At 41.4% G+C, this 25,603-nt stretch overlaps 1 protein-coding gene across 1 annotated transcript in view; it reads left to right on the forward strand.

Annotated features, from left to right (window-relative positions):
• RABGGTA (Rab geranylgeranyltransferase subunit alpha) overlaps positions 1-25,603 on the forward strand; it is a 1,248,770-nt gene that overhangs the window by 587,352 nt on the left and 635,815 nt on the right. The window contains exon 5 of the mRNA XM_044058049.1: positions 10,923-11,110. Within this exon, the coding sequence (XP_043913984.1) occupies positions 10,923-11,110 (188 nt within the window). The remainder of the gene's footprint in view (positions 1-10,922; positions 11,111-25,603) is intronic.

A 25,603-nucleotide genomic window follows, 5' to 3' on the forward strand; every position in this document is an offset into this window, starting at 1 on the left:
GCTGTGGATGAAGGTAAGGCAGTGCATACAGCCTACCTCGATCTGACCAAGGCCTTTGATACCATGCCTCACTTGGGAATTATTGATGAACTCACCAAACTAGGCATCAACCCCTATATCACTAGGTGGGTTGCAAATTGGCTCACAGATAGAACACACAGTGTGAAAGTAGTGGACTCCAAGTCAGACTGCTGACCAGTCATGAGTGGAGTCCCACAAGGATCGGTCCTGGGCCCTCTCCTGTTCGGCATCTACTTCTCAGAAGTCCAGGCCAACGCAGAGAGACTCTGACTGACCAAGTTCACAGGCGACTGCAAGCTGAGAGTCATTAACTCTCCAAGTGATGCAGACATCCTACAGAAAGGCCTCACTGAGACCAATGACTGGTGTCGAAACCATGGCCTTAAGCTTAACGCCAAAAAAATCTGTCGTCATCCACTTTGGTAAAAACTCAGTTCCCACTAATTACCACATTGATGGGAGCCCACTGTACACTGAAGGCGTTATAAGAGATCTGGGGATGTAGGTTGACAGCTACCTCTCCTTCGACCACCACATTGCCACTGTGATTAGAAAGTCCTATGTGGCACATCTCATTACCAAGGGTTTTGCAGCCAGGAAGAAAGAGGTCATTGTCTGTCTCTCTACTCTTCCCTCATTAGACCAGTCATTGATTGTAATGCCCCATTTAGCATGTACCTCACTAGACACCTGTAACAGCTGGAGAGGCCACAGAAGTACCTCACGAAGAGGATTCTAGGCATTAAACACATGTCCTACACAAACAGATTCAAAAGACCCCAGCTATTCTCTGTCTCATATCGCCTATTTAGAGGTGATCTCTGTTTGACTTACAAAACCACGTCTGACCCAGCTCTGTTAGAAATGCTACATCTAAAGAAATCCCAATCCCTCCACACCACACGGTCCAGAAACCTCAACCTTATTACCACAATCAGCAGAACATGCTGGAGGGACAGGTTTCTCACCCAGAGACTGCCCATGCTGTGGAATAGACTTGTCATACATCAAGCTGAGCACCTCGCTGTCCCTCTTCAAGAGAAATCTTGATGAGTGGATGGGTAATAGAAAGTTCAGTCCGGGAATCACTCCAGTGGCTCTACTTGATAGTTCCTAGTGCCTCTAATGTCAGGTGGCACGATGCCAGGGAACATCTATGGGCTAGGCTTGTAAAGGCTCCAGGGCCATTAAGCCTCATACACACCTATGAACTTATTAAACATTTCACTTTTCCGAAGTATGTGTGATCTCTGGGTAACCTTATATAACCAGAGGAGGTGAGGTGGACGGAGATGGGACTGCACCCTCCCCCCTTCTGCAACAGAATTTTTTTAAATTAATGCATTTTGTTATTTTGCAGTGCAAGTTAAGTTAGTGCATGTTTTGCTGTATAGTATTTACACTTTTTTTTGTCTTGTACACTTAAATTTTTTAGCCAGAAGGGTAAATGCATTCACTGTTCTCTGGCACAGACTGTTTGAAGCAGAACAGTATTCAGTTACGTTCCAATTGAAGAATATAGTAAAATGCACCAGAAAACAGTGTCCTCAGTATGTTGCATTCTAGATGATGATGATGCTTTTTTTCTTTCACTATTCAGCCATATGAACATTTTCTTTCTCCGTCACATTTTAACCATTAACCTTTTCCCATGAACCCAGATCTCAAATATTTCATGTCCTAATGAAGTAAACTTCTTTGGAGTTTGATTATAACACAGGCTGCCCCTTAAATACCAAGGAATGCCCTTTGATTGTGACCGTACCTATCTCTTAATTGTTGTTATGGGTAGTGCATTAGTTATTGTTTTGGGGACCAAGATTTGATCACTGTTACTAATTACTTTTTGTATGGAATTTCCATGTTCTCCAGGTGTCCACTTGAGTTTTCATCGACTGCTTTAATTTTCTCGTACCTCTTAAACACATGCTGGTTAATTGGAAAGTATGGCAGTTGTTGTCTGTTGCATTCCATGTATGGCTTGTATTGTGGCTAAAAAGCATGTAGGTGCATTTACTTATCTAATTATGAAGTGATTGATGAAATACATTAGCAGTGGCTGACTGCCAGTAATCTCATCAGTGGAAAGGTCCCATACCGTGTTTATTTAGCAGGTATTTTTTTTTGTGAAATCAGCTGTAGTAAATTGACTAACAGAATGGGACGATGAACTCTTTGGACATGGAAGCTATCCCTTTATAAGCTGCACAATGTAGAAAGACTTCCTCACAACAGTAAAAGTGTTGATCAAAAGCTAGGTCACTGTCAAAATAAGTGCACTAAATCTCTGACTGCTGGGTTGCTGTTAGGGTGTATTGCTAGTGTGATGATTCGGGGGTAGTTGATTTTCAAGGTCAGTGAAATCAGGGACAATGACAAGTATGCATTACTCCTCAGTGAAGTAAATAAAAGTGACTTAGTCCTGCTGCAGTTTGATGACTGCTAAACAGCAGTCACCTGTCTAGTGTGGTCGTACCAGTGTTGCACAATGTGCTGATATTTCCTGAAATAAGTACAAAATTAGGATTGATGTGGCTTATGTTTGTGCATGCATGTGTATAAAAATATCAGTGATTTTATCTGTTCACATACCCAATAATGCCAGGACACAAACGTTCTTCTGGATATCAGTAAAATGCAGCTAACAAGTAATTGTATTTCAAAGTAAGGCATAAAATATATCACAGAACATTTAGACACATGCATCATCTAGGAGTCTGATGGCCCCCACTCTCCAGACTGCATGAATGGATACAGAGGGCAGCAGTTACTGGTTGGGAAAATGAGGAGAAAAAATGTATTAATTTCCGGATTACGCATTTTAACCTGAGCAGGGCTGTGATATGATCCTGTTACAGTAAAGCTGATAATGGCACCTGCTCTCGACTGCACCCATTCTAAAACCAGCCCTGCCTGGATGTGTGTGTGCAGAAATGTTCTGTAGATGATGTGAGCAGACTGGGGATTGTGTTGTGATTACTTCTTTCATCACAGTCAAACCTTAGAGGTGTGCACAGAAGGTCATTATAGCTTGTGTTTGGGCTGGGGACAGTGCGGTCATTGATGTTCTTCATTCCACATTGCTGCAGTCCTAACTATTGGGTAGTCCGCTGTCCCAGTCGGCCCGAATACCAAAGTATATGGCTGACGTCGGTCAAGGCGCATTAGACTGACGTCAGTACGTCAGGGTACTAATGCGCATGACCGACGTCATATCCTCAGTCTTTTTTGCCGCATGGTCCGATGCAGAAGCAGTTTTGCGAGTGCAGGTTGGCGTTCTGAAAGTTTCTGAAGTCAGTTTCAGACCGAATCAAAGTTGGCTAAGTACCCGTTGGGAATATTTTGGTTTTCTTGCCTCAGTATTTAACGGATGTCAGAAAAAGTGAATAACTGTATTTCTTGTGAAACAGATACCTCATAGGGATTACCATACTTTGTGTATACCTTGTTTCTTAACTTTATTAAGAGCTTGATTAAACTCATTTCTAGATATGACTTCATAGTCTTCAGAAGCTAAAATTGTTTGCATATATTTGTTGTACTCTGTTTCATACATTAAGACTGCCCCTCCTCCCTTATCGGGTTTCATAACCCTAATCTGATGACTTTTCACTGTTTGAATCATATGTTTCAAATACGAGTTATTTTCTTGTACATTTTTGCATTTGTTATATACACCCCTGAAATGCATTTCAGAAACCTTTTCGAATGCTGCTATGTGTGTGTTAAGTGGAGGATTATAGGTACTGGGGACCCTTTCATCATTCAGAATAACAGCATTACCCCTAAACATGGTATTTAAATTCAATTTGCGAGTATAAAGTTTAAGATCACATAGTAAATGTGCTAAATTAAGATTGCTAGGTAAAGCAAAGTTAAAGCCTTTAGATAGCAAGTCAATGAATTCCTGTTCAGGTACAAAGGCAGTGTAATTATACACCTTAAAGTCTCTACTGGTATTGTAAACAATTATAGGCATACCATAGGAAAAGTCCATCATTTCTTGCGACGATTGTAAAATCTCCTGTTCTGGGTCTTCTTGTTGTTTTTGAACGAATTGGAATTCCGGTAATTCCGCTGTTGGTGAAAACCCGAGGATGAACTGGGCATGTCTCTATTGGCGTCATTCCGATTCTGTTGTTGTTGCTTTTCGTGAATTCTCTCACTTCTTCTGGGTCCTGGATTAACTTCTCCATTATGTGTTTGTGAATCCGCTAAAAGCGGAGGGAACTCGTCTAGATCAATATCTGAAATCTGGTCATTGTTATTGTCAAAGTTGTAGCGTGAATTTGGGCGAGAAGTCGCCTGAGGTTGTACCACTGTATTGAACAAGAGGGGAGGGTCAGGATATGCCATATTTTTATTATAGGCTATTTTGTCTCTGTTTAACTTACGCTTTTTTGTTTCGTTAATTTTGTTCAATAAAGAATTGATAGTAATGAATATACGCCCAAAATCATATTCGTAACTCAAAAAGTCCTTGTCATCTTTAATTTCTTTTTCCAAAATCTCTAATTGTGTTTTCAAGTCGATCATTTGATTGTTATATGCCCCAATTAACAGTTCTAAAAAATTGAGACCTTGCTGGTTGAAAAACTGGATTAACTGTTTGTGGAAAATGGAATCCTTTATGACTCCCGAGGGATATTTCCACTGTCTTAATCCCTTCGGCACAATGCTCTGATTAATGCATTCACGGAAATAAATTGTTTCAGCTTGCAGTTTCTTATATTTTAAAAGAACTGAATCAAATTCTTTTAACCTTGAAACAATATTGTTGCCACTAGCAAGTTCATTTTGATCCATATTGCTAGTTTGAGTTTCGTTGCTGCTAAAAATATTATCTGGTGCTTTGATAAATTCCATTAGAGAAGGAGTTTTGTGAACGGGCATATTGGTTCTTGCGTTTACCAAAAAATTAGTTCCGCTCAAATTAGATTCATTCCTTACTGACTGTGCGTTAAGAATATTATCGGTTGAGTTACCAGATATATTCAATTGCTCTACAGCATTAGTGTCCGATACAGACCTCAGTACAAGTGGGGTCTGTAAAAAAACTAACTCCTGTTCTCGGACGAACAGCCGGTGTTGGCTCAGGAAACCGGGTATTAAATTGAGATGCCAAATCATCCACTCGCTGAGTGAGACGTTGAATTAAAGCCGTTAGGTTGCCATCTGTTCCACTGTCCTCATTAAGAGGCAACCCGGCTTCGGTGTTGGTTAGAAACGTTCCAAGTGACTGCGATGGTTGGATTCCGCTATGGTTAGCCATAAACTCCAAACTGAAAACCAAAACTAATAAACAGAAAAATAACGGCACCAACTGCAGTCAAGATGAACGGTTTTACAAACTTTTTACTAAGTAAGCGCTTTCATGCAGATGCTCTCCGCACTTCTTCAGACAACTATACACACAAATGTTACAACTTATATAATCACATTCATAATTGAATCATTGAACAATTAACTACAATTAACTTCAAATAAATCAAGTTTTCACAATTTAGACAAATACAATGTTAAAAACAACTCCAAAGATTCAATATTTAAATATTTAAACAATTTTTGCATATATAGTACTAAAATTATATACAAATACCAACACCATTCTGTAAATATAAAATACATAAAACTATTTGTTCACAATATTTTTTATGTACTTTTTAGAAAAATATGTGTTTTCATTATTTAATATATGTTAAGTAAAGATGATAAAAATTTAATTTAAGGGTTCCTGATATTGTAAGTCGTAAAAACAGGTTCATTATTAAGGACATAACTAACTCCTTCATGGTTCCTACCTTAAAATGGCCTTGAGTTTTAAAGTTTGTAAAACCGTTCATCTTGACTGCAGTTGGTGCCGTTATTTTTCTGTTTAAGGTAGAAAAAATACTTAAAAATCTTTTTAAAGTCTCTCTCTTCGCTCTCCGCTGCTTGTAGAACTCTGCAGGACACCACGAGGAGCTGTGCTGAGTCTGTTACAAGCGCAAAACCGCACTACAGTGGGTTTTAAGGCAGGGAGTTTCAAAGAGATAGGAAATGGCCCAAAACGGCCAATAAGCTACACGTTACTGGGCTGAGACCACTCCTCCAGGGACAGATAGGCTGCTCAAAGCTCCCCACTTTCACTGGTGAACAGAGAAGCTTTCTCCTAACCAGTAAGGATATGGGCAACACAGGAACTATAACACAGCCTAGAATTCAGCAAGATCTGAAAACTGGACTATTCTAGATCAAAAAAGGCGGGAAACAAGGATTTTTTTTGTTTTTTTGTTGCAGGCTAGGTTAAGATCACTAGAGCGAGTGACTTTTGGGCAGTTTGATTTGCGAATGTGCAGAATTTTCATTAGAGCAGGGTTAGAGACTGCCCTGTAGGCCAGGCACGGGTCACCTCTTAAGAGCCTGTAGGCTACAGAGTACAATGACAGGGCTTTCAGTCTTTCCATGTTGGTCTTGGTTTGGATGCCCTGTATTTTCTTAGTCAGAAACCTGTGTGGTCTCTTCAGTTGTTGCAGGTGTCTGGTGAGGTCCATGCATAGAACAGACTACCAAATGACATAAAAGCAAGTACATGTTTAGATATTTTTAAGAGCAGCCTGGGCACTTTTTGTGGGAACAAGTGTTTTGGTATATTGGCAGGCTAGAAGGGCATTGACATATTGCCCTTGTCTGAAATATTTGTATGTATGTATGCAAAAGAGAGTGTTGTATTCAATTATTGGTCTGATGAGGGCTGAGTATAATGAAGTTGTAACACCCCTAGATCTGGATGTGATGCCTTTACTTATGAGATGTGCCGTATAGAAGGCTTTCCTTACCACTGTGGAAACTTGGTGGTTGGGGTACAGATCGCTATCAACCTGTGGACTCAGATCTCGTACCACAGAGTTTATATTTATGGGGGTGCTGTCAATAGTTTGTGTGTGTGTGTTTGCTGTAGGTTGTCTGTTCTAGCATGTAGTTGCATTACTATTTGGAGAGTATTCTTATAAGTCAAGATTCTAAATCAAGTCATACATATGATTTCCTGAAGACGGGACTGTACTGTTTGCACATTAATGTTATGGTGAGTAGTCCAACACACTTGTCCTAGTATGCGAATGATTTTTTTCTGAAATGCAGAATTACTTTGGCACACTATGCGCATTAAACTGTGTTGTTTATGCCGTTCTGTCTTGCACATTGTGTTGAAACTGACAGCTCCATATACACTGTGATAGCAACAGATAAGTAAATAGACTTACTTCAGCAGGAGTTGGTTTAAAGTCACCATACTCACCCTTGTCAGCATTAATCCCTTAAATAACCCGTCAGACATTTCATTACACAATGCCATAATAACCAACAATATATATTGCAGAAAGAGGAAGTGCAAATATAATGTAGATAATGGAATATGGCCAAGAGATACTGTGTTTACTGTCACGCTCATGATAACTGTCCTCGTTCTAGGTCATAAATCCCCACTGCACTTGGCTACACCTACTAAAATTAAATAACTAACAAAAAGTACCAGCAGCTTTTATAAATTCTTATCGAAAATGCATAATAATTAACATCAAACTCTGTACCCCAGCATGACTACTAAAAAAGGATGGGCTCCAAAGAAAAACTGTGACACATACAGGTTTGTGCTACATCAAATAATAGGTGGAGAGTTGGTCTTCATTCACTCTGCACAAATGCTATATACAAAAAAATTACAGGACCTTACATAAGTACCATCAGCTCACAGTTACATAGATGTCCTGGACTGGAACCAACATCCTCACCCATGTTTACACAGTGCATCTAATAGTCTTAATGATCTGCATACAGTGCTACATCAGGCTACCCTTGACTGGTGAGTATCTTGTACTAACCAGTTACACTCTACAGGAACAGTGCATCATTTTCTAGTGATATTTTGCTTACCTTTTTAAGCTTAGGTCACTTTCAAAATAAAAAGGTCCCCAAATCTTTTGCATTACATAACTTACAAAAATTGTCTTAGTACATAGAATGCAGTACAGTGCTGAAGACCAACTATTGTTAATAAAATGGCCCTGCTAAATACTAGCTCAAGAATTCTGTACTCCCCTTAACCTCTGTTTCTGGTCCATTAAGTACTAATGTAGGAAATGTGTTTGGAAAACATTACATACCCAAATACAATAGAAGTCTGATCTTCATAGTTATGACAGCTTAGTGCTGTGAAATAGTTGTTCAGCTGCCAACAAAAACACATCACCAAAACAATTCTGGAGAGATGTCATAAATCTCCTAAACTCAATTGAAACCACTATCCCAGGTCATAATTCAGAGCTTGTGGATTCATAAATAGATCTACTAAACAAACACTCCATATGACCATCCTCAGAAAACTTTTTTTTGCAATTCAAATCGCAGTTTAAACAGACAGCTTTTATGACATAGAAAGATACAGCCATGACTATGGCCCAGGAGATACAAGTTCATTTTGCAGCTTGCGCTCTAGATGGAATTAGCATGAGAAGATGGTGTGCCCATTCTAGAGGGAAGACAGGGCAGAGCAGGACTTGTACAACCATAATCTCTTGGAGGAAGGGAGGCATTGTGGTGCATGTCTGGGAGGATGGGCCTTTGGCATACAAAGCTTTACTGCCTGTTGCTAACCTTGATTAGCAAGTGTATGGGAGCAAGTAGTTGCAGGGAAAAGCTGTGTAGGTGCACACAGTGAAGCAGGTATCAACATCCCCCCTCCCCAGCCTGGGAAAGGGGGGTTAGGTCATGCAAACATCCTTATTGCTAGGATTCTGGCAAGGGCACAAGCTGCCTGTATGATGGCCCCTCTGGTTGGCTGTCGCACCTGTACTGCACTAGGGTGATTACCTAGTATGTTTGAAAGAAAGGGCAGAGAATCATTGGAGTGAGCTTGGTTAGCAGGCACAGGGGCAAAAAGCACCTAGAAAAAAAATTTGAACAAGTCACCAAGTGACACAGTATGAAGCTCCTCAAAATATTCAAACACACAAACAAGATATTTACTAAGAGCTTATTTCCTACCCTAGCACATAACTTTCTTAGATAGAACTTAGCTCCCTTGTCTCTTTTATCATCAACCTCTGTGGGACTGGATAACATCCCAGGCTGCCTACTAAAGGGTCTAAAACAGGACCTAGTAGAATCACTTGGCGCACTCTTCAACCACAGTCTAGGTACCTTTGTCTCAGCAGAGTGGAAAACAGCAACAGTAATCCCCTTGCACAAAGGGGGTCCATCAAGCGACCCTAGTAACTATTGATCCAGGAGACTAACCAGCCTTATCTGCAAGGCTGTGGAGAGAATCATTATGGACCTTATCAACAAAGACATAGGTGACCTTCAAACTCTTGACCCGACTACAGTTTGGCTTTAAGGATAGATTATGCTTATTAAACCTGGTGGACGACTTTGAGAATGTCACCAAAGCTATGGATAAAGGCAAAACAGAACATAGAGCCAATTTTGACTTAGCCATGGATTTTTACACAATCCTGTACTCTGGCATCGAGAAACTTACTCAACTAAAAATTAACCCATGTGTCACTAGATAGGTAGCCATCTGGCTCACCAGCTGAATGCATACAGTCAAAGTTGGGGATTCCACCTCTACTAGCAGACCAGCTACCAGTAGTGTACCAAAAGTATCTGTGCTGGGCCTTCTACTATTTGGAATCTATTTTTCAGAGGTCCAGGTGAAAATAGATGACCTGTGGCTTACCATGTCCGCCAGTAACTGCAAACTGGGTGCAATCAGTCCCCCAATGATTTTGTAGAAGCACCTTTTGATTTAATTACATCATTCAGTCTACTTGGGTACACACCTGCCATCAATTAAAGAGACTCTGATTAACCACAAGTAAAATTCAGCTGTCCTAGTAGGATTTTCCTGACATTTACTCAGTTGTCAGGTATCAGCAAAAGCCATGGTTCGCAGAGAGCTTACAGAGCATCAAAGGGATCACATTGTTGAAAGGTATCAGTCAGGAGAAGGGTGCAGAAAAATTTCCACAGCATTGGCTATACCATGCAACACAATGAAGACAGTCGTCAAAAAGTGAAGAAAATATGGGGCAACAGTAATGTTGCAAAGAACTGGACATCCCTCCAAAATTGTTGAAAAGACATGACGAAAACTGGTTAGGGAGACTAACAAGAGGCCTACAGCAACACTGAAGGAACTGCAGGAATTTCTGGCAAGTACTGGTTGTGTACTACATGTGACAACAATCTTCTGCATTCTCTGTATGTGTAGCCTAAGGGGTAGGGTTGCAAGGTGGAAGCCTTTTCTTACACAGAAGAACATCCAGACCAGGCTAAAATTTGCAAAACAATACATCAAGTCTCCCAAAAGCATTTGAGAAAATGTGTTAGGGTCTGATGAGACCAAGGTTGAACTTTTTGGTCACTATTCCAAAAGGTACATTTGGCGCAAAAACACTTTGCATCACCAAAAGAACACCAATCCCCACTGTGAAACATAGTTAGTAAATAATAGACATTAGGGATTCATACTTATTGTTCAGACAATATATGTTGATGTGTAATGCCTGTTCTGATAACCTTTTAAATGAATTCAGGTAATATTTAAAAATTGTCCTTTCTCATCATTTTGTACTTTGTCCAGAATTCTTCAGCACAGAAGTACAGAAGTATGTGCAATACTTTAAAATGTCAGTTTGTGTTTTTTGTTTCAGTAAACTGGGATGGGAGAAGGAATTGAAATGGTTAATTTTTGCTGATGTTACTACTACACTTTTAGTAGTGCATCACAGAATGTCAGACACTGCATTGTGGTTGCCCGAGTCTGCCTTTCATCTTGTAGATAAATTGTAGGTCTTCTTGTCAGTAGTACTGTGTTATACCCTGATTAAAAATTACTTTATTATTATTTCCCTTAGGGAGCCAGAGGAGGTGAAGTCCATACATCAGAAGGAACTTTTTTTCCTTGAAACCTGCTTGCGAGTGAATCCCAAGTCCTATGGCACGTGGCATCACCGTTGCTGGGTGATGGATCATATGCAGGAACCAGACTGGAAGCGGGAACTGGAACTTTGCAACAAGTTTCTTGAATATGACGAGAGAAATTGTATGAAAATTTTATAATTGTCTTTTTCTATTAAAGTTTAAGTTTCTGTCCTTTTCCTTGGTCCTCCACTTAGTGTTCTATCCCTCCCTGCAGATTGCCTGTTTGAAGGATACTGTGAGGAGCAGCCCCCTGCCTTTGTTTGTGGTGCATTGTATATTCTGATCTCTTACAGGAGTTAGGTAATGCTCATGTCCTGATAACGTGGCATATCAGAGGTTGAATGCAGTATAATTAAAGCATACAGTGTCTGCAGTGAGGCCCCATATTGCTTGCAGTAGTTTTCTGTTTCAAGGGATGAGCAAATTAAATGCGATTCCCAGGCTATAATCTGAAGGGTTCATAACAAAAGACCGATGATAAAAACGTCTGTCCATGTACTAACCCTGACTAACTTTCACATGAGCAATTCCTACAAGTAGGCAATTTCTGTTTTATTCAACTAAGTGTGTATTAACCTGTATGTAATGTAATGTTATCATTTGTACCTTCTATTGTGATAATCTTCTCACTCTGTATACAATGTTATATGTCTTTATGTACCTTGATTAACCCTGTTGGAGCTTTTCTCCCCGGGACTCCGCTGAAAATGGACATGTATCCAGTCGGACTATCCCGGTCAACAAATGTAAAATAAAATAAAATAAAATAAAATCTTTCTTCTGAAAAACTTAGGCATCAAAATATTTTGTGCTGGGTCCTTGGACAGAGAGAGCCTTGCCTGCAGCCTTGGTGACTGGGTTCATCTAGCTTGGGTACTGGGAGAGCCAGCTAGGAATGGGCAGCTTGTTCACCACAGGAGGAGAGAGAGAGAGTTTGGCTTTGCTGCATAGTTGCTGCTTGAGAGAAATTGGGTATTGCTGCAAACACCCGGGTTGGGACCAAGCACTGACAGTTGGTTGCCAGGTAGTAAGTCATGGTAAAGTTATGTGTGTGTGTTCATGCGAGCATTTAAGCACATTTGTAGCATTCAACCAGCATTGCATAAGCAGTCATGACGATGGGTAATGGTTTAAGTAAAAACCATTCTTAATCTCACTTGTTCACATTTGCAACCTCAACTATTATCTTATTTTGGTGCCTAAGGAAGGAGGAGAGGAGGCTAATGGGGTAGGCTTGATGATTGCTGAGGAATGAGGAATAAAATACAAACCAGTTGGCAGGCTGTGCCCTCCCCATTAATTGTTTATTCTTTTTGCAGTGTTGCATTACTTCCGCGATTGTGAAGTACTTGTTTTCATATTAAACAGACACTAAAAACAATCACAAAGCCTTTTATAGTTATATCAAGAACCTCCCCGGCAATACCCAGATTTGCTCTGAGTTACTGCACAATGGTACCTCCTGTACTGAGCCAACAGATATTGCCGACATATTGGCTGACAGAATCAGTGCCAACTTTACCCCCCCCCCCGCCCCCCATGACCAATCACTATACTGGAAGAATGCCAGGCACCCAGCATTACTGCAGCACAGGTTAAAGCTGCATTGTCCAAGGCCAAGAATACAGCTTCCATGGGACCCAATAATATCCCTGGCTGTGTTCTACATGAACTACAAATCTTTGTGCCCTGTTCAGTCACAGCCACACCTCAGGCTTTGTCCTTACTGAATGGCGCACTGCTACAGTCATCCCTCTCCATAAAGGGGGAGCAACTACAGACCCTGGGAATTATTGCCCCATTAGCCTGACAAGTCTAATATGTAAAACTATGAAACTCGTCTTCATGGACCTTATTAACAAAGATAAAGGAAATCTCCAAACTGTAGACCCCATGCAATTTGGCTTTGTGAAAGGGAGGTCATGCCTGCTCAACCTGGTTAACTTCTTTGAGTCAGTCACCAGGGCTGTGGATGAAGGTAAGGCAGTGCATACAGCCTACCTCGATCTGACCAAGGCCTTTGATACCATGCCTCACTCGGGAATTATTGATGAACTCACCAAACTAGGCATCAACCCCTATATCACTAGGTGGGTTGCAAATTGGCTCACAGATAGAACACACAGTGTGAAAGTAGTGGACTCCAAGTCAGACTGCTGACCAGTCATGAGTGGAGTCCCACAAGGATCGGTCCTGGGCCCTCTCCTGTTTGGCATCTACTTCTCAGAAGTCCAGGCCAACGCAGAGAGACTCTGACTGACCAAGTTCACAGGCGACTGCAAGCTGAAAGTCATTAACTCTCCAAGTGATGCAGACATCCTACAGAAAGGCCTCACTGAGACCAATGACTGGTGTCGAAACCATGGCCTTAAGCTTAGCACCAAAAAAAATCTGTCGTCATCCACTTTGGTAAAAACTCAGTTCCCACTAATTACCGCATCGATGGGAGCCCACTGTACACTGAAGGCGTTATAAGAGATCTGGGGATGTAGGTTGACAGCTACCTCTCCTTCGACCACCACATTGCCACTGTGATTAGAAAGTCCTATGTGGCACATCTCATTACCAAGGGTTTTGCAGCCAGGAAGAAAGAGGTCATTGTCTGTCTCTCTCTCTCTCTCTCTCTACTCTTCCCTCATTAGACCAGTCATTGATTGTAATGCCCCATTTAGCATGTACCTCACTAGACACCTGTAACAGCTGGAGAGGCCACAGAAGTACCTCACGAAGAGGATTCTAGGCATTAAACACATGTCCTACACAAACAGATTCAAAAGACCCCAGCTATTCTCGGTCTCATATCGCCTATTTAGAGGTGATCTCTGCTTGACTTACAAAACCACGTCTGACCCAGCTCTGTTAAAAATGCTACATCTAAAGAAATCCCAATCCCTCCACACCACACGGTCCAGAAACCTCAACCTTATTACCACAATCAGCAGAGCATGCTGGAGGGACAGGTTTCTCACCCAGAGACTGCCCATGCTGTGGAATAGACTTGTCATACATCAAGCTGAGCACCTCGCTGTCCCTCTTCAAGAGAAATCTTGATGAGTGGATGGGTAATAGAAAGTTCAGTCCGGGGATCACTCCAGTGGCTCTACTTGATAGTTCCTAGTGCCCCTAATGTCAGGTGGCACGATGCCAGGGAACATCTATGGGCTAGGCTTGTAAAGGCTCCAGGGCCATTAAGCCTCATACGCACCTATGAACTTATTAAACATTTCACTTTTCCGAAGTATGTGTGATCTCTGGGTAACCTTACATAACCAGAGGAGGTGAGGTGGACGGAGATGGGACTGCACCCTCCCCCCTTCTGCAACAGAATTTTTTTAAATTAATGCATTTTGTTATTTTGCAGTGCAAGTTAAGTTAGTGCATGTTTTGCTGTATAGTATTTACACTTTTTTTTGTCTTGTACACTTAAATTTTTTAGCCAGAAGGGTAAATGCATTCACTGTTCTCTGGCACAGACTGTTTGAAGCAGAACAGTATTCGGTTACGTTCCAATTGAAGAATATAGTAAAATGCACCAGAAAACAGTGTCCTCAGTATGTTGCATTCTAGATGATGATGATGCTTCTTTTCTTTCACTATTCAGCCATATGAACATTTTCTTTCTCTGTCACATTTTAACCATTAACCTTTTCCCATGAACCCAGATCTCAAATATTTCATGTCCTAATGAAGTATACTTCTTTGGAGTTTGATTATAACACAGGCTGCCCCTTAAATACCAAGGAATGCCCTTTGATTGTGACCGTACCTATCTCTTAATTGTTGTTATGGGTAGTGCATTAGTTATTGTTTTGGGGACCAAGATTTGATCACTGTTACTAATTACTTTTTGTATGGAATTTCCATGTTCTCCAGGTGTCCACTTGAGTTTTCATCGACTGCTTTAATTTTCTCGTACCTCTTAAACACATGCTGGTTAATTGGAAAGTATGGCAGTTGTTGTCTGTTGCATTCCATGTGTGGCTTGTATTGTGGCTAAAAAGCATGTAGGTGCATTTACTTATCTAATTATGAAGTGATTGATGAAATACATTAGCAGTGGCTGACTGCCAGTAATCTCATCAGTGGAAAGGTCCCATACCGTGTTTATTTAGCAGGTATTTTTTTTGTGAAATCAGCTGTAGTAAATTGACTAACAGAATGGGACGATGAACTCTTTGGACATGGAAGCTATCCCTTTATAAGCTGCACAATGTAGAAGGACTTCCTCACAACAGTAAAAGTGTTGATCAAAAGCTAGGTCACTGTCAAAATAAGTGCACTAAATCTCTGACTGCTGGGTTGCTGTTAGGGGTGTATTGCTAGTGTGATGATTCCCGGGGGGGGTAGTTGATTTTCCAAGGTCTGTGAAATCAGGGACAATGACAAGTATGCATTACTCCTCAGTGAAGTAAATAAAAGTGACTTAGTCCTGCTGCAGTTTGATGACTGCTAAACAGCAGTCACCTGTCTAGTGTGGTCGTACCAGTGTTGCACAATGTGCTGATATTTCCTGAAATAAGTACAAAATTAGGATTGATGTGGCTTATGTTTGTGCATGCATGTGTGTATAAAAATATCAGTGATTTTTATCTGTTCACATACCCAATAATGCCAGGACACAAACGTTCTTCTGGATATCAGTAAAATGCAGCTAACAAGTAATTGTATTTCAAAAGTAAGGCATAAAATATATCACAGAACATTTAGACACATGCATCATCTAGGAGTCTGATGGCCCCCATTCTCCAGACTGCATGAATGGATACAGAGGGCAGCAGTTACTGGTTGGGGAAAAATGAGGAGAAAAAATGTATTAATTTCCGGATTACGCATTTTAACCTGAGCAGGGCTGTGATATGATCCTGTTACAGTAAAGCTGATAATGGCACCTGCTCTCGACTGCACCCATTCTAAAACCAGCCCTGCCTGGATGTGTGTGTGCAGAAATGTTCTGTAGATGATGTGAGCAGACTGGGGATTGTGTTGTGATTACTTCTTTCATCACAGTCAAACCTTAGAGGTGTGCACAGAAGGTCATTATAGCTTGTGTTTGGGCTGGGGACAGTGCGGTCATTGTTTCTTTTACTTTTCTCACAGACCTCAGAGGTGTACAAAGGTTACTGTAGCTTGTGTAAGAGCAGTGTACTGCCTAGGAACAGTACAGTAGAATACACTAGTGTAATATTTTTTTTTTATACAATATCACATCAGGCATGTATACAGGTGTCAGCCTTAGGGGTGAGGAAGGAGGAGGCACGTTATGTATTTTTGCAGTAATTTGAAATACATAATTGTGGTAATTTAAACATCTGCTTTCATCCCAGTCTAACACCAGAAGGTTGCTTAGGTAGTGATTGTCTTTTTTGAGAGTTAGGAAGACGAACAGTATTCCCAGCTAGGATCTATGTATCTTTATAACAGACTTATTGGTATATTGTAAGCTACTATTTTATCATCTTTAAGCCTTGGTCACAGCAACTTCTGTCTACCTTGAAAGAAAAAAAAATAAATCCAAAATTTTCTTGCTCATGATTTTTGTTTTGGCCACCAGTGGATTAAAAGGTTGGGAAAATGCCCTAAAATACATACCAGAACAATTATAACCCCAGGGCACCAGCTTAATTGCGTTATTTTCTAAATAGTTATTAGTGTGCTGTCGTGGTCAGGAAAGGTATATTTAAAGGATGCAAAGAAAATGAAAGCTGGACAGCAACGCAGCATTTCTTTTCCTAATCATAATTTCTGTTCAAACAATCATTGGATGAAAAGGTTGTGTTTAAAAAAAAAAAAAAAAAAAAAAACAACTTTAACATTCACTTCAGAGCATATGGAATGTTATGGCTTCTTGAAAAGTTGAAGATTAAGGCAAAATGTGAGAAAAGGAAGAAAAAATTAGTGTGAATGGTATGGGAAGCCCAAAATGGAAGGACTGGAGGGTGTGTGTGAGTGTGTATGTGTGGGGGGGGACTGAAACAGTAGGCCGTACCTAGGGCACCATTTCACCTAAGTTCATACCTGTACATAGACTTGTTGTAATGTACCGTTGCAACTAAATGTCAGTAACTGTGAATCCTCCTTTGTGAGCTGGGCCAACTTAGTGTGGTACACAAGCGTGTTCTACTGTAAAGGCATTGTAGCTACAGGTCAGTTTATGCATACTACACCTATAACTTTACAGCATGAACAAAAAGGTTGCTTAGAAGGGGTGGCAGTGACAGAGTGATAATTAGACTAAGTGCATGTAGGCCCTCAAAATGCTAACACCAGCCCTGGCTGCAGCCATACCACATCTTCACCATCTGGGAATAAGCTCTTGGTTTCTTTTTGTCTTTCTGCTGTTGATAAAGAGGGAAAGAGATTGGATAGATTTGGTAAGAGAATATTTTCTTCTTTGAGTTTGACATAGAATTCTTAACGACCAGACTTGTGTGGAAGTTTATTCTTTTTTTTTTGCAGACAGTTTGAGAGAATTATCTGCTTCACAAGTATCTGCCTGAATTTTGTTGTTGCTAACATTTCTCAAGTACCAAAACATGCCTTAAAGAGTCTGCATGTTTGTGCAGATACTGTGTCTAGGGCACGGCTTACAGTGTTGAGGAGATATTCCTAGGTACATTACCTCACCAGAAACCCTCTGGTTAAGTCTGAACTTTTAAATTCAGCTTTAGAGCCTGTTTATTGCTCAGGTTCTTAAACAATTTGATGAGAGAAGGAAATTAGTGTAGGAGTTTCCAAGATGTTTCAGGCCACCTCTTCCAAATCCTCTTCCTCTTTAAAAAAAAAAGGAAAGAACAAACAATACCTGCCTTTTCAAGCCAAACAGAACCGAAGTGAGATGTCAGGAGGGGAATAACAAGAAACAAGGACCTTTTTCCTAAAAAGGGAACATTTGACTATACCAGCATTCTTTTCCCCAACCTTCTGCCCCATTCTCACAAATTCTATCCCAGAAACTAGTTCTGTACATTTTTATTTGACAACAGATTGTTTCAGTCTCTTGGATGCTAAAAGTGGATCAGGAAGAAGTACAGTTGGCACTAGATATACATACTTCCTTTCAGGAGAGTTCCTCCCAAACCTCTGAACCAGAGTTTTTTTTTTCCTAAGGTTCTTTAGCATTTACTCAATCTAGGAATTTGGAGAACCTGTGCTATTAAAGTAAAGGAGCAAAGGTTTCTATTCCAGAAGGTTTCTGGTACCAAAGAAAGAGGCTTTTTGGAGAACAGTTGTAGATCTTTCCTTCTAATCCTGTATGTGAAAGTACCAAAATTCAACATGTTGACCCTTTAGAATCTGTTGCCTCTCATTCCCCTAGTAAGTTTTTTTGTAACATTATGTAAAGGTGCATATCGTCACAATCCCATAAACAAAGGATTCAGGCAACTTCTCATGTTTTCTACTTCTAGTTGGCATTCAGTTCTTTGCATTGTCCTTTGCTTTATTTACATCTCTAAGGGTGTTTACAAAGTGTCTAGCTCCAGTCATAACTCATTGCAGACTGAATGTTATTCATATATTCCCTTATTTAGATATCTTGCACATCTTTGCAGAGTTTTTTCCTGGATGTCAAGAGTCATTTTACTGGATTTTTTCTCCTGTAACCAGTCTTGGATTCCAGATAAATGTACCATAATCTTCTTTATCCACGTCACATAGGATTGCCTTTCTGGCCTGTCTTATAGACACCTCTTAGCAAAAGACTTTTTGACATGCGAGAAGGTGGATTTTTGTTGGGAAATCTTCCCGATCCTCTCAAATCAATCTCAGACTTTTCCCAGAGTAACTCAGGATCCTGAGTTTCATTGCTTTTATGATTCCCCTGGCCAGGTTGCACATGAGAAAAATGCAGTGGTTCCTTCAAAAAATGCATGGACCCAGAATTTGCATACTCTGGAGCATCAAATTCCAGTTTTGGACTTTTTTTTTTTTTTTATGGAACTGCTCTGGTGGGGGACAATAAATTAACCTAATCTCTAGTCTCCCTTTCTCTCTTCAGACCCCTCAAATCATATCAGCCACAGACATTTCAGATTTTGTTTGAGGGAGCAGTTTCTGCAGGGGTAAAGGTGACCTGTGGTGTCATTTAGATAGACCAAAGCACATCATTATGAAAGAGATGTTTGCTCTTATCCATGCCTTGGAATCTCTTCTACCTATGGTCACCAGGACCTCTTCAGATGATTACAGACAATACCACAGTCATGTGATACATAAACAAGCAAGGAAGTACAAGGTTGTACACTCTCTGCAGGCTGGCCATGATGGTTTGGGTGATAGCTCTACAGCATTCATTAGCTCTACAGCATTCATTAGTCTTCCAAGCATCTTGCATCTGTCTGAGCAAAGTGTAGTGGCAGACAAAGTGATTAAGATCAGGACAGACCCTCACTAATGGAAACTGACAAATGAAAAGGTCTTCAGGAACTGATCCAGTTACAGGGAACACCTTGGATAGATCTTTTCACCAACTTTCACAAAAGACAACTAAACAAATTCTGTACCAGGGCACCTTGCAAACAAGCTTGGGTAATAGATGTATTTTTATTCCTTTGGACAGAAATGTACCTTTGCTTTTCCACTGATATCCAGGGTGATTCAGGAGATTCAGAAGGACTGTCAAAAAAATACTGGTGACTACCTTTTGGTCCAGGTAGCATTGGTTCTCTGTTATTCAGGAATTGGTCAAGGGCAATTAGCACTAGTTTCCTACTAGACTGGGTCTACTCGCACACAAGACTGGGAGTTTGATGCACCCCAGTCTCAGTTTACTTTGACTGCCTAGATGATTCAATTCTTATACCTTTTAGGCACTTATTTCTTGAGAATGTGCAGCAGGTACTAAGAGGCAAAAAAGTGTGCTACTAAAAAAATCATGCATTGGAAAGTGGAAGTGATTTTCTCATTGATGCCTAGCCAATAACCAGGGCGCCATCAGGTTTTTTATATTACTGGTGCTCAAGTGTTTGAGTTACTTTCCTCTGGCCTCTCTTATTCACTATAAAGGTTTATCTTGTGGACATTTCAGCATGTCTCTTCATGGAGCCACTCCTCTCTTCTCTGTTTGTGGTAAAACAGTTTCTGAAGGGGGGGTTTATAGGTTCATACGTGGTTACTAGGCTGTTGGCCCAAGAGTCATTTATAAGCTTAGACAAGCTTACCTTAAATTTATCAAAATATTGCTGGCATGTGCCAGTACCCCAAGGAATTTTACATCTTTTGATACAGACTAGTCCATATGAAGTGTTCACAGGCTGCCGGTGTCCATTACTGACATAGGTGCCACACTAGTATATTTTACACCTGAGACCTCTGTGTAAACAGGTTGCTGCTCCTTAGGATCTCAACTTTATGCTGGACAATTAGCTAGGCTTAAAATGGCTCGCAAGGGCAGTTAGCTTAGTATGAAACTATGAACCCTATGAACCCTATGAACAAGTTACCTGTCACCTTTTGAACCTGCTCATTGAACTGATTTAAGGTTCATAGGTTGGTACTAGGCTGTCGGCCCTAGGGCCTATACAAGCCTAGCCATAACATTTCCCTGGATATTTCTTCCTACAATATTTACTTCTCTGGACCCCTGTCTAGCAGGGCGACTGATATGGTCCCCAGGGTGAATTTCCTATCTCCCATCCAATCATCAAGGTTCCTTTTGAAGAGGGCCAAGGAGGCTCTCTGCTTGACATGTATGGGCAGTCTTTTCCAGAGTATGGGGAGTCTCTGGGTCAGGAACCTATCCCTCCAGCATGTTTTGTTCATTGTGATGTCAAGGTTTAAATCCCTGGAGCGTGTGGCTCTGAGGGATTGGGATTTCTTTAAGTGAAGCATGTCCAACAGCTCTGGGTTTGACATGGCCTTGTATGCTAAGCAGAGATCACCTCTGAGTAGACGATATGCCACAGAGTATAGCTGGAGTTTTTTTAGACTGTCAGCATATGGCATCTGCTTTAGGCCTGTGATTCTTTTAGTGAGGTATTTCTGTGGCCTTCCCAGCTGTTGCAGATGTCTTGTGAGGTACATACCAAATGGGGCATTATAATGGGTCTAATGAGGGATGTGTACAGTGGGACAATGACCTCCTTTTTTCTAGATGAAAAGCCCTTAGTGATGAGGTGTGCCACATAGGATTTCCTGACTGTTGTGGCAATGTGGTTATCGAAAGTGAGACCACTGTCCACCTGTGTCCCTAAGTCTCTCATCACACTTTCAATGTTTAGTGTACTGCCACCTATGTAGTAATTCATGGGTACATGTTTTTTTTCCAAAGGGGATAACTATACATTTCTTGGCATTAAGCTTGTGCCCATGGCTCTGGCAACAGGCATCTGTTTATGTAAGGCCCTTTTGTAGAATATCCACATCATTTGGGGATTCAGTAATGGCTCCCAGTTTGCAGTCCTCTGCGAACTTTGTTAGCCAGAGTCCCTTAGTGTTGGCCTGTACTTCAGAGAAGTAGATGCCAAACAAGAGTGGTCCCAGGACTGAACCCTGAGGTATTCCACTTGTCACTTGTCTGGAGCTGGATTTGGAGTCGGCTTTTACAGTCTGGGTTCTGTCAGTAAACCAGTTGGCAACCCATCGAGTGACATAGGGATTTATGCCCAGCTTAGTAAGTTTATCTATGATTCCAGAGTGGGGGATGATGTCGAAGGCCTTGGCGAGGTCCAGATAGACTGTGTGGACCGCCTTACCCCAGTCCACAGCTCTGGAGACTGATTCGAAGAAGTCAGTCAGGTTCAGGAGACAAGATCGGCCTTTCACAAACCCAAACTGGGTGGGGTCCAGTGTTTGAAGGTTGCCAGTGTCTTTGTTTATAAGTTCCATGCCCTTGCAGATCAGGCTCGTCAGACTGATGGGACGGTAGTTCCCCGGATCCAAGGTGGATCCCCCCCTTGTGGAGTGGGATAACTGTAGCTGTGTGCCACTCAGTGGGAACAAAGCCTGAGGTGAGGCTCTGATTAAACATGACACTTAGATGAGGTGCCAGTTCATTTTGTAGTTCATGTAATACACAGCCTGGGATGTCATCTGGTCCCATGGATGCTGTATTCTTAGCTTTGGAGAGTGCGGTTTCTACCTGTGTGGCCATGATTACTGGAATTTGGCAGTCTTTTGGTATTGAGATGGACCCTTTAGGGGGTGAGAGGGGGGTGAAGTTGGCACTAAATCGATCTGCCAGGATATTGGCAATATCCTTGGGATCAGTATATTTAATGCCATTCTGTTGAAGCTCAGAGCAAATGTTCTTCGTGTTTCACTGTTGCAGTCATTACATTTGGGTAATCTGCTGGCAGGTTGCCTTCAGTCGGCCTGATTAACAAAGTCTTAGGTTCTGCGTCGGTTGCTGTCCCTTCTTCCATGACATCAGGTCATCAGGGGTATAAAACATGCAGCCGACGCCATTACATCAGTCTTTCTTGCCATGCATTGCCCGAAGCAGAAGCAGTTAGCAAGTGCCGGGCGGCTGACTCCTGAAATTTTCATTTTCGAGTTTCAGATCCAAAGTCTTCAACTAAAAGCTATGTACCCTGTTGGAGAAACCTTTTCTTGCTCCTTACCGATGTCAGTAAAAGTTAATTATTGCATTACATTGTGGGAAGCAAGTACCTCATAAGGATTTTCATTTGTACTTTATTCCTTGCCTAGGCCCTGACCACAACGTACCTTGCTGTCGGTTTTGTGCTAAATTTAATCAACGTACTATTAAACGTTGGTATATTTTTCCTTCTAAATATTTTGTCTCACAATTTAATTATCCAGAAATGTCATCTGTTAGCAATCCGACTACCGGAATACCTAAAATACGCAAAGAAAAAGACAGAGACAGGCCATCGAGGCCCAAAACTGAAGATGACACTTCTCCTAAGCCTGTCGCCAGTTTGCCGGTACTCAGTGAGGCGCTTTTGCAGCCCCTGATACCCGCTATTTCTGATTCACAGGCCTCTACTGAGACCCATTCGGAGTCCGGTATGCCATGAGATGCTTCAATTATGGAACCCGCGGATGTCTCAACCTTAGATGGGTCCGGAGCCGCTGTGTAGGCACCGGCTTCTGAGGGTGTTTTCAGGCCTACAGATATGTACATTAGACTGATGCCATCTTCAAAACTAAGGCCAAAATCTAAATCTTTGTCTAAAAAACTGACGCCTGGGCCACATGTACAGGCCCCTATGCCTAAAAAACAAATGATCAAAATGGCTGAAGATTTAATTACTGTAATCAGGGGTAGCCAACCCCCTCCTTCTAAGAGGCCTAGGCAAGACATTGATTATGAATCTTGTGAACAGGATTTGTCTATACCTACTTATGAGGACCCTGATGCAGAAGATTCCATTCCTTCTGCTTCACCCCCTGAGGAATTTTTCTTTTGGGGAAACTTTACATACCTTAAGGCAACATTTCCACTGGGAAAGTCAGGATTTCTCTGAATCTAAAAAGATACTTAGGGATTTTCTTCTTCCTCAACATAGGCCTTTGGCTATACTTCCTGTTCTAGATATTGTTGATGATGATTTTTCAGAATCTAATATGGCTCCTGACTCTCTTTCTCTCACTCCTTGTAAGCCAGACAGACAGATACTACAGGGTTCCTGATTCCCACAACTTCCTTTTCAAAAATCCTGTTGCTGATCCTGAAACCATTTCTCAGGATCCCAAGGGCATTAAGGCCTTTAAGCTAAAAATCCTACCCCTTCTGATAGAGATTTCAGGGAGCTAGATAGATGGGGTAAGAAGGTTTACACTTCTGCAACCTTGGCAATCATGGCTTTAAACTGTCAATTTCATATGCTTAAATGTCAACAGCATATCATGGGACTGCTTAAACAGAAAATTATGTTAATTTCTGACTGTGTGGAAAATAAAGATTTACAGGATTTATTGCATTCAGCTGAACAAGTTGGAAAACATACTTTGCAATGTGGTTTTGATTCTTTGGAGGCCTCTTGCAGGGCTGCTGTAACTGGGTCTGTGCTAAGAAGGCATGCTTGGCTCAAAGAGCAAACTCTGCCTGATCATGTTAAAGCAAAATTGTTGGATGCTCCTTTACAACAGGACCGTCTCTTTGGTAATAAGGCTGAAGAAGTTTTAAAAAAGATGGAAGGTAAAGCTAAATCTATGCAAACTGTGAAAGATTTCTTAAAAGTGCAACCTCCAAGATTTAGTAGGCACTGGCCTACTAAGAATTGGTCCTTTCCAGTTCCTTCAAGAGCCACTTAAGTCAAACCCAGACATTCCAAAGGCTCCAGGTGTCAGTCACAAGGGACTTTTAGAACAAAACAATGGGGTGCCTCCACCTCCAAATCTGGAAACAACAAGGCACCTCCCTACGGTAAACAGTCTCAATGACTTCCCTCTACACTTACCAAGCACTACCCTTTTAGCTGCCCCTTTGGGGGGGAAACTGGCACCTCATGCAAGAAACTGGCAACTTATAACCCAGGACAAATGGGTTTTAAATATAGTATCCCAGGGATACAGATTTCATTTCCACATGTTGCCAATCCCAAACGGATGGCCAGACCTGCCCCCAAGTCAGTGGGCAGAGGCCCAGAAACAAGTACTGTCCCTCATGAACATGGGGGCTATTCAACCAGTACCAGAAGAGGAAAAGGGACAAGGTTTCTATTCCAGACTTTTCCTGGTACCCAGAAAAGACAAATCATGGCGTCCAATTCTGGACTTATCTACCCTAAACACATTTCTGGACATTTCAAAATTCAAGATGCTGACTCTTCAACAGTTACTTCCTATGCTAGGCAAAGATGCCTGGTTGGTAACTCTAGACTTAAGAGGCTTACCTGCATATCCCAACAGGGAGTCTTGTAGAAGATACCTCCGCTTCAAAGCAGGCTGCTTGCATTACCAGTTCTCTGCACTGCCCTTTGGCTTATCTGCTGCACCCAGGGTTTTCACAAAGTGCCTGGCTCCAGTAATTGAATTTTGCAGGCAAAGAAATATTCAAATATATCCATACCTGGACAATTGTCTAATTCAGGCAGAAAACAAGGACATTCTTCTAAAACATCTGGTGTTTGTAAAAAGAGTTCTAACATATCTAGGGTTCACCATAAACAAAAAGAAATCACAACTGGTACCCTCTCAAAAAATTACATTCCTGGATGCAAGCTTGAATACAACTGCCCAGATGGCTTACCTTACGCCAGAAAAGCAAATTCGTTTGGTGACTTACTTCAAACAGGTGGCCACAAAAACCCTACTATCTGCAAGACAAATTGTGCAGGCCTTGGGGTTCATGGCCTCCTGCATTCTTCTAATTCCATATGCAAGACTGCATATGAGGAAACTTCAGTGGTACTTAAGTTTATGGAGTCAACATTGTCACAGTCTGGAAACAATGATTCCTATCCTACCTTGCCTGCAACTAGAGTTTATATGGTGGGCAGAGGCCTGCCACCAAAACAAGGGACTGCCATTCACTCCACCCCCTGCCACCCAAACCCTAACTACAGATGCATCAGACTATGCTTGGGGGGCTCATCTGGCAGGGAAGTGCATTCAGGGCAAATGGAACCCAACTCAAATGCACCTTCATATCAATCAGAAAGAGATGCTAGCTGTACAGAATGCACTGACAGCCTTCAAGGACTACCTT

Source organism: Protopterus annectens, chromosome 16.part0 (genome assembly GCF_019279795.1).
Source record: "Protopterus annectens isolate FY-2018-M chromosome 16.part0, PAN1.0, whole genome shotgun sequence".
Lineage (NCBI taxonomy): Eukaryota > Metazoa > Chordata > Ceratodontiformes > Protopteridae > Protopterus > Protopterus annectens.